Source organism: Nicotiana attenuata, unplaced genomic scaffold (assembly GCF_001879085.1).
Source record: "Nicotiana attenuata strain UT unplaced genomic scaffold, NIATTr2, whole genome shotgun sequence".
Taxonomy (NCBI): Eukaryota; Viridiplantae; Streptophyta; class Magnoliopsida; order Solanales; family Solanaceae; genus Nicotiana; species Nicotiana attenuata.
Window position 1 is genome coordinate 87,696 of NW_017673595.1, and position 9,910 is coordinate 97,605.

The window sequence follows — 9,910 nt, forward strand, 5'->3', positions numbered from 1 at the left end:
TTTCTCTAAACTAGGGTTTCCGAAAATTTCTTTTTTCAAAACATTTGATAATTTTGAGTGTTTAATCTTTTGTTTCCTATATGTTTTAACCGATTTCATTAGGTTTGCTTTAACCTTAACCTGTTTATACTAAAAGCCCTAATTTTTCGACATTCTTTGTTTGGTTTCTGAGTACTTGTGTGCTGACTTTGTTCTTGCCTTGGTTCTTGTGATTTTTCTTTAGCCATTTAGATGTCTCGTGATTTTCTTATCCTAATATGCCTCTACTAAGTTTCTTGATTCAACTTTTCTACTGATTCTATATGTCTATGTTCATTCTGACTATTCACGGTAAGACTCTATTCTTTCTCCTTAAATCAGGGTTGTTTGGAATTTCTGATTTACCGATTTGCTTCGTTAAAACCTATGTGTTGAATCTGGACTATTCCTTTCTTGCCTATTTGAATTGTCTGTGATATTTGCTGGCCCTTTACGTGATTTTCTCTTAAACCCTTGATTATTCTGAAGTTCTTATTTTTGGTTTGGTTTGAACTCTTTTCATTAACGAAATCTTTGATTCTTACTGCTTTACTCGGTTTGATTGAACTTCTTGCCTTAATTAGTTTTCTCTTGCCTTATTTGTTATTTTCTGATTCTTGCCAATTATTTCCTTAATTGAACTCCCGTTCATTCACCCCTAATTACCTACTCTCAAAAGCTCTCTATTATCTTCTGTTACTTACAATTCTCACTAACCAGCCGGCTGTAAGCCAAGGCTGGCTATTTGCACCATCTCTGCTCTATACCTTGTATTCTCTCCTTAACTGGTATGTCCTGATTCAATTTAAATCCCAAAACTATGTGTTTCTTTGTTGCTACAGTTCATTAGTTGTGATTCCCAGTCCTGTTTACTATTCTACTATCATGTGCAATATGTAATCATCATGCTTAGATTTATACTACCTGATTACTGTATCACTCAGCATGCTTAAGTTTGTTTTGTTAAAAGCTGTAATTAGTATACTGCTTATCATGCCCCAATCCTGCTTTAGATAATTGCATGAACCCTGTCTGTTCACTAGTATGTTTAAGCTGCATTGTTTGATTAATGTCTCACTCATGTGTATTGGTCATGGTTAAATACCTATGTGTTCTCAGCATGTCTTTGTAACTAACTTGTCAATTCCATGACTTCTTGAAGAGTCTGTGTATTTGTCTGTTGTTAATAAGGTGCATTCTATGAGTCCCTACCCCTGTCTCCTTGTGTGAAGTCTGCTTGCAAAAAATGTCTTCTGAGGCTGTTCTGAGACTGGTATGCTGATTTCAAAATATTCCTTTTTATATTTTTCCAACTACTGTTTTACTCAAACCAGTACAGGTTTTCAGAAAACTCTTTCTTTCCTAAGACCTTCCTTGTACTGTTTACTAAACTCTTTCAAATCATTATGCACACTCACATTACTTTTAGATTACTAGGTTCCGCCCCTCTGATATGTGTACTGCCTTGAGACCCTTGAGATCTCTCTGAACTCTGGCATATCAAGGCTGGCACTTCCACACTGCACATAATCAGTCTTTGTTTGAGGAAAGTCTGGGTGTGAGCACTGCCCGGGATCCTTGAGATCCTTAGGGAACTCTGACACACCTAGACATGAATTAGGCTATGGAACTTTGGGCATTTGAGAACAGTAAAGGCTTGGTACACCATGACTGTTTTTGGCCTGCTTCAGGCTCCCTATAGCTTAGCTTCTATTTTTATGTAATTTATATTCAGTTTTTGGTCTATAATAATTATTGTAAACAAACATTGGGGTGATTAGTGAAAAGAGTGGGTAGTCATATATTGTGGGTAAAGTTGGGTAGATAACATGCCTATAGGATCTACTTTGATAAGTTCTACTTGCTTTACTTCCACAAATTAGAAGCCATGCCTATAGGATCTAATTCAGCTTTTAATAATTAGATAATATGCCTATAGGAGTTAAAATCGGTTCTAATAGAAATCATACCTATAGGAGTTAAAATCGGCTCTAATAGAAATCATGCCTATAGGGGTTTCACTTTGGTTAAATTAATGCTGTTTGTTTCACCTTGTTAATTAGAAATCATGCCTATAGGACCTAAAATCGGTTTAGTTCGATCTAAAAAAATCGGTTTAACTTATGTTTACAGATTCTAAATCGGTTTAATGTTCTAATCTGTTCGTTTCTCTAATGAGTTTTCAACGCTGCCTTAATTAATACTACTAGAGAGCATGCCTATTGAATCCAAATGGCCCGTTTGAATTTGCTTATTGTTTTACTGCATTCCTGATCAGTGATTAGATACCATGTTATTACACGCCTAGGCAAACCTGTAAGGCGACTAAAATTTTGCGAACCTGTAAAACTATGTTCTATTATCTGTGACTGCTCACATTCAACAGGTCTAAAATCAGTAGGCAAGTTGAATAGGTCTTTGACACTTTGGTCCTAATTCGATACTGTATACTCTCTGCTCACCTAGATATCATGTTCTAAGGTTTCTCTCTTAAATACCTGAAACAGTTGTTTGAGACGTGCACTTATTTGTTCTGCTTGTGGAGGTAAAATGTGAGCCTTTAATTGTTCCCCCCTTTAAATGCAGTCCTAATTGTTTTGGTTGACGCTTAGAATTTTCTCCTTTAAACACCTTAGGATGGTCTAGAACTACCTAAATTAGAGGTCCTAAATACCTCCAGGGCCACAAGGAAGGGACGGGTAGAGCACGCATAGGATATCTTTCAAGGTTGCTAGAACGCTTTAGGCTATGACTAAGGGGAGGGAATTGGGTAGTAAAGATATGATGACTACGCGCTAATGTCACGTGTAGCCCCTCATTGAGGAGTGATTACCAGGCATTGCGTGGGTATGATCCTGTAGGCTAACCAACCTAGGACCCCCTTTCCCAACTCCCGTTATTTAAATGAATTTACTTTTCTTTATATATGTGCAACTGGTTCAAACATTTTCCCTTGTTTCATTACTTGAACTATACATATTCTTAGAATGTCAAAACAGGCCTTTACTTGCAAGTACGTGTTAAAATTGTTTACTTGTTCAAATGACTGATTCATATAAGTTCGGCCGAGACCCACCGTTGTGGACCGCGAGGGGTGTCTAACACCTTCCCCTCAAGGTTATTTCGAGCCCTTACCCTAATCTCTGGTAATGCAAACTAGTCCATGAGTTAATTGCTCAAGGTTCCCTAACGCACCGTAATCCGTTAGGTGGCGACTCTTCAAATACCCAATTACCAAAAGGAAAAGAGTTGTTCCCCCATGAATGTCGAAACCCGGACGTTCTCCGCGAGGAGGAAAAAAGGGGGCACGACAGACATCTGGTAGCGAATCAGATCACTCACATTCACCCGTTGACCCATTATGAGGAAGTAGAGCACACAAGTCCTCTCACGGCTAATGAGCGTGTCATGATTGCACGGTAGGAGCCGTGCATTTATCAGTTTAAGCCACACTTGAGCCTCCGCCCTCATCTTCCTCTTGGGGAATCTCCTGTGCCGATTTGTTTTCTTATCCTAGACCCATGCTGCCGTAGAATTGACACCACAAAGCGTGTGTCTCAGCTCTCTATATGTAGGCCCGGGAATGAAGTAGTCCAATGGCTCTACAGGAACATCCGGAGCACCTAAAAAGTTACATATGACCGTGGCTGAAAAGTTTATCAATCGTCCACGAATCGGCACCAGCTGTTCAGTATCCTCTGGATCAAACCCAGCATAAAATTCACGAACTAGATTGAGATTAATATCCCATGTGTTCTTGAATACATAGCTCAACACCAAATCATGGATGCCCCTCAAAATTTCCTGGTACTTTGCTTGCAGGCGGCGTTTATGGATAGCAGCTTCCGGATGTACATGTTTTGGCCTACAGCGCCTGTACCAATCCTTAGTATGCGAGGGTATGCTTTTGATGCCAAACTCTCATTGGCCTTGAGGTTGGGGACGCATGGCTACTATAGCTGCCACAGCTTGTGCTCCTTCACCTTGGCTAGACGTAGCTTCTCCCTATTTCGCTTCTTTGGGGGAGGTGCGGAGGTGGCCTTCGCCTTAGGTGGAGCAGTGGAAATAGCCTTTCCTTTGCCTATGTTTTTTCTCGGAGGCATATTCTTTCCTACACAAATAATCGTTGATCAGTTAAAACTGCATTACAACATTAAACACATAGTCTTGCCACCCCACACTTAAGAGTTTCACATGATTTGCACAAATTTTCGAGGTTACTCAGACTTCACCTCGTATTATCTAAGCATGAGAATCAAGCAATGACACATGGGTGCTTCCTCCAAATTTGAAGCCTCAGGCTACCGGTGAGCCACCCCACACTTAAGATTTTAAAGTGGTGGTTGACTACATAGCACTAGTCTTAAAAACCCGGAGACTCGGGATCCAATGGGGACAAAGAATGCCTTAGAGGCATTATAACAAAAACTTAGCATACACTAGTGCCATGGGAGTGCTTGTACGGGTGAGGGATTGCCTCACCCGCCCAAATCGGATTGGGAGTTTCGTACCACCACGTGTTCATACAATGGCAACACCATTCCTATGGGGTTCATGGAATTGGGACAAAAACACATTATTACAATGAAGAACAACCCCAAATTTTTGTGGCTAATTTCATACCTTCATCCAACTCGAAATTGCAAAAGAAAGGAGATAAAAATCATACCTTAGTTGTTTGAAGAGGAGATATTTGCCTTTGAACTGCTGTTGCAAGTGAAGGAACTAGGAGAAACTTGTTTGACTTCAATGGAGTTGGGAGGAAGAGTGATGGGCAGTGCTGTGTGAGTGTGTGAGGGGGAGGGATTTTCGTTTTGAGCAGTGATGCGCGTGAGGGATTTTCTTTTAAGCAGTGATTTGCCTTAGATGTGTATTGATGTGTGTTTGATTTAGGTTAGGGTTTTAATTTGTTCAATTTTTGGGCGTGTAAGTGAGGGGGTTAGAGTAAAATAAGGGACCAAAAACTAAAAACAAGCCCGAAATTCCTTACATGGCGATGCTTGCTGTTTACCTTGCCCTAGCCCCCGCGACGCGAGCTCAGACACGAGCTAGAGGGCCTGGGGCACGAGGCTTGTCGCTTGGTCCATCTGGCCTTTTCCTATGCGACACCAGATATAACGCGAGCTTCAGCTCGCCCCAACCCACGCGAGGTGAGCTTTGTCGCCAGCTACACCTCGCCTCAACCCTCGCGAGGCGAGCTCCCCCGCCTGGTTTCCTTCATGCGACGCTTAATGCCCTGCTCGACTTGTCCAAAATTACCTGCAAACTTGTTAGTACCTAAAAACGAAAAGAAAAATTCTAACTACACTAAAAGTCAACTACAAATTGGGTTGCCTCCCAACGAGCGCCGTAGTTAACGTCACGGCACGATGAATACAACATTACAATGGGTTGCCTCCCATGAAGCGCCTGATTTAACGTCGCGGCACAACGCAGGTAATCGCACTTAAGGCTTGCTCAAACTTGTTGGCTCGAACAAATGAGTCACTGACACTACTTTCGCGTCATCCATACCTAAATAATGTTTTAACCTGTGCCCATTGACTCAAAATGTGAGAGAGTCATTTTTTGCAGCAATCTCTGCGGCACCAGTGGGGTGAATCCCTACCACACGAAATGGTCGTGACCATCATGACTTTAATTTGCCCGGAAATAACCTCAATCTTGAATAGTATAGCAATACCATATCTCCGGGTTCAAAACTCCGCTCAAGAATATTTTTGTCATGCATCATCTTCATTATCTCCTTGTATAGTCTTGTGCTCTAAAAAGCGTGGTAGCGAAACTCATCAAGCTCATGCAACTCCGTGACTCTACTTGTACCTGCAGCTTCTATATCGAGATTCAGCTGCCTCAATGCCCACAAAGCTCTATGATCCAACTCCACTGGTAAGTAACACGCCTTCCCAAACACCAATTTATATGGAGACATGACAATCAGAGTTTTGAAAGCGGTACGATAGGCCCAGAGTGCATCATCTAACTTTCTCGTCCAATCCGTTCTTGTAGCATTCACAGTCTTTGTCAAAACGGTCTTTATCTCTCTGTTCGAAACTTCCACTTGCCCACTCGTTTGTGGATGATATGGGGTGGCAACCTTGTGGCATACATCATACTTTTCTAACAACTTTGCCAAGGCTCGATTACAGAAGTGAGTGCCTCCGTCACTGATTATTACCCTTGGAGTGCCAAAACGGGTGAATATATTCTTTCTCAAAAAAACAATTACCTCCTTTGCATCATTTGTAGGGAGCGTTGCAACCTCCACCCATTTTGACGCATAGTTCATATCTACGAGTATGTACTTGTTTCCATATGAGCTGACAAATGGCCCCATGAAATCGATTCCCCATATATCAAACACTTTTACCTCCTGAATTGGGTTCATAGGCATCTCATGTCGGCAGGAAATATTCCCGATTCTTTGGCATTCATCACAACCCTTTACCCATAAATGTGCATCTTTGAACAATGTCGGCCAGTAGAAGCCCGACTCCAACACTTTCGCAGCTGTCCTTACTCCCCCCGAAATGGCCACTATATGGTGACGCGTGACACGCCTGCAAAATAGAAGATTGGTCTATCTCGGGGATACATCTCCGGATCATGTTATCAACACAAATCATGAACAGATAAGGCTCATCCCAATAATACATGCGACAATCACGAAAGAACTTTTTCTTTTGAACCGAGGAAGGTCATAGGGAACAATACCGCTCGCCGGGTAGTTTGCAATGTCTGCATACCATGGCGCTACCTCAAGACTCGTGGCTAATAGTTGTTCATCCGGGAAAGTCTCCGCAATCTCTTCCACCTTAACCTTCTTCTCGGCTCCTTCCAGCCTTGACAAGTGATCAACCACTTGGTTCTCCGTACCCTTTCGGTCATGGATTTCCAAGTCAAATTCTTGCAGTAGTAGCACCCATCGAATCAGGCGCGGCTTTGAATCCTTCTTCTCGATTAAGTACCTGAGAGCAGAATGGTCAGTATAAACCAATACCTTCGAGCCTATCAGGTATGACCTGAATTTATCAAATGGGAACACCACTGCTAGCATCTTCTTCTCAGTCATTGTGTAATTTAGTTGGGCACCACTCAACATTCTACTTGCGTAGTATATTGGATGTGTTGTCACCAGCCTCTTCTTCAATTCCTCAAAAGCTACCCTGCAATCATCAGAAAACACAAAAGGGTGATCTTTTTCAAGCAATTTACACAAGGGGTTAGCAATTTTGGAGAAATCTTTTATAAACCGTCTATAGAAGTCAGCGTGGCCAAGGAAACTTCTTATTGCTTTGAAGGAAGTGAGTGGTGGAAGTTTTTCTATCACATCAACCTTTGCACGATCTACCTCAATGCCATTACTCGACACTAGGAGCCCCAAGACTATACCTTCCTGTACCATGAATGGCACTTTCCCAATTGAGTACAAGATTAGTCTTGACACATCTTTTCAGCACTCTTTTCAAATTCTTTAGCAATCATCGAATGAGTCTCCCACCACCGAGAAAGCATCCATAAAGACCTCCATGATGTCCTCTACCATATCAGTGAAGATGGCCATCATGCACCTTTGAAATGTGGCGGGTGCATTGCATAGGCCGAACGGCATCCTCCGGAAGGCATAGACGCCGTATGGATAGGTGAATGATGTTTTCTCTCTATCTTTCGGGGCAATAGAGATTTGATTATACCCTGATTATCCATCCAGAAAGCAAAAGTAAGACTTCCCAGCCAATCTATCCAGCATTTGATCAATGAACGGCAAGGGAAAGTGGTCTTTTCGGGTGGCCTTGTTCAATCTTCTGTAGTCCATACAAATTCGCCATCACGTGAGTGTTCTTGTTGATATCAACTCATTGTTCTCATTTTGCACTACAGTCATCCCATCTTTCTTAGGTACACATTGGACTGGGCTGATCCAGTTGCTGTAGGAGATGGGGAAAATGAACCCCGCTTCTAACCACTTTATCACCTCCTTTTTCACAACTTCCTTCATGTTGGGGTTTAGCCTTCTTTGATGTTATCTGGAAGGTTTGTGGCCATCTTCCAGCAGAATCTTATGCATACAGAAGGCCGGGCTGATACCCTTAATGTCTGCAATGGTCCAACCAATTGCAATTTTACACTCACTCAATACCAGCAAGAGCTGTTCTTTCTGCACATCTAACAAACCAGATGAGATAATAATAGGTAAAGTTGAGTTAGGTCCCAAGAAAGCATACCTGAGATGAGGTGGTAGCGGCTTCAGTTCCAACTTTGGTGGCTCTTCTATCGATGGCTTAGCTGGAGGAGTTTTTCTTTCTTTTAAGTGAAAAGGCTCAAATTCGAGCTCTCTTTTCCAAAACCCTTGGCCTTCAAGAGCCAGCACCCATTCTGCCAAGTCCTCTCTATTTGCTTCATCTAAGTTCATGAGACAGGCTGCTAGAGGGTCTTTAACGTTCAAGGTCTCATCTTCCTCCTCCAAAATTACATCCACAACTTCTATTAGAGAGCAATTAGCAAATTCACTTGGTCGCCACATAGACTTTTGCACATTGAATGTTATCTCTTCATCATTTAGTCTCATTTTTAGCTCTCCAGTCTCACAATCAATTAAAGCTCTCCCAGTGGCCAAGAATGGTCTTCCCAAAATTATGGGAATCTCCTCGTCAACCCGGCAGTCTAGAATGACAAAATCTGCTGGGAACACAAACTTCCCAGCCTGTACTAATACATCATCAAGGATACCAGAGGGCATCTTCGCTGTTCGATCGGCTAGCTGTAGTAACATGGACGTGGGTCTAGCTCTTCCAATGCCAAACCTGTTGTATATAGCTAAGGGCATCAAGTTTATGCTTGCCCTCAAATCACACAATGCTTTAGCAAAAGCATAGTTGCCTATCGTGCATGGGATTGTGAAACTCCCTGGGTCTAATAACTTCTCAGCTATGGGTCTCGTCACAACTGCACTAGAAGTCTGGGTCAATGTAACAATGAATAGGTCTTGGAAGTCGAACTTGCGAGATATTAAATCTTTTATCATTTTGGCATACCCAGGCATCTCCCGCAAAGCGTCAATCAGTGGAATGTTCACCTGTATTTGTTTCAACATCTCCATGAATTTCTTATATTGCTCGTCCTTCTAATATTTGGCCAATCTCTGTGGGAATGGTGCTGGAGGTCGCTTCTTTCTTGTGATTTGAGTTTTATCTTGCTCAAGCACTGCTTCTACTTTCGTTTCTTATGCTACCTCAGTCTCCTTCGCAACCTCTTTTTCTTTGCTTGTGCTCTTTTGTGCCTGTTGTACCGTCACCTCAGTTAATCCTGTTGAATCATCTATCTCAATGGATACTGGCGCAAGTGTTTCAGTAGGTCGGCTTTCACGAGCACTTTCTTGCTCCAGATCTAAGTCTCTACCATTTCGTAGACTCACTGCCATAAGCTGTTTCGGGCCCTGCTCTTTTGGATTGATTTGCGTGTTTGCAGGTAATGTCACTTGGGGATGATTATTTAGAGCCATCGAAATCTATCCTAACTGAATCTCAATACCTTTTATCTATGATTCATGTGAGTCCACTCTCTCTTGCATTTTTCCAGTGGACCCAATCAGTTGTTGCAGCATTCTGTTGTTGGTGTCCAGCATTCCCTTAAGTTCAGCAAACCTATCATCTTGTCTTACGATCGTTGTTGTTGAGGATGTTGATAAGCCAGCTGCTGATTTTGCTGGTTGTGACCCTGTTGCCTTTGATAAGGCACCACTTGACCCTGTGGTCGCATAGCTCCAGGATTGTTGTTGTTATTGTACTGCTGCTGTACCGGTCTATATTGTTGATTATGTTGTCCCCAATTCTGACCACTTTGCCTCTATCCCCCACAGTTGGCTACATAGTTCATATCTTCCTGATAGTGC

General features: G+C 42.2%; 1 protein-coding gene across 1 annotated transcript; it reads right to left on the minus strand.

The window, feature by feature from the left end:
- Nucleotides 1-5,782: 5,782 nt before the first annotated feature.
- On the minus strand, nt 5,783-7,582 carry LOC109216807. Its single transcript, XM_019381000.1, has 4 exons — nt 7,520-7,582; nt 7,272-7,414; nt 6,686-7,184; nt 5,783-6,391 (listed from the first exon to the last, which is right to left on the minus strand). Exons 1-4 carry the CDS (start codon nt 7,580-7,582, stop codon nt 5,783-5,785), a joined length of 1,314 nt encoding a protein of 437 aa, XP_019236545.1.
- Between the last annotated feature and the right edge of the window lie 2,328 nt (nt 7,583-9,910).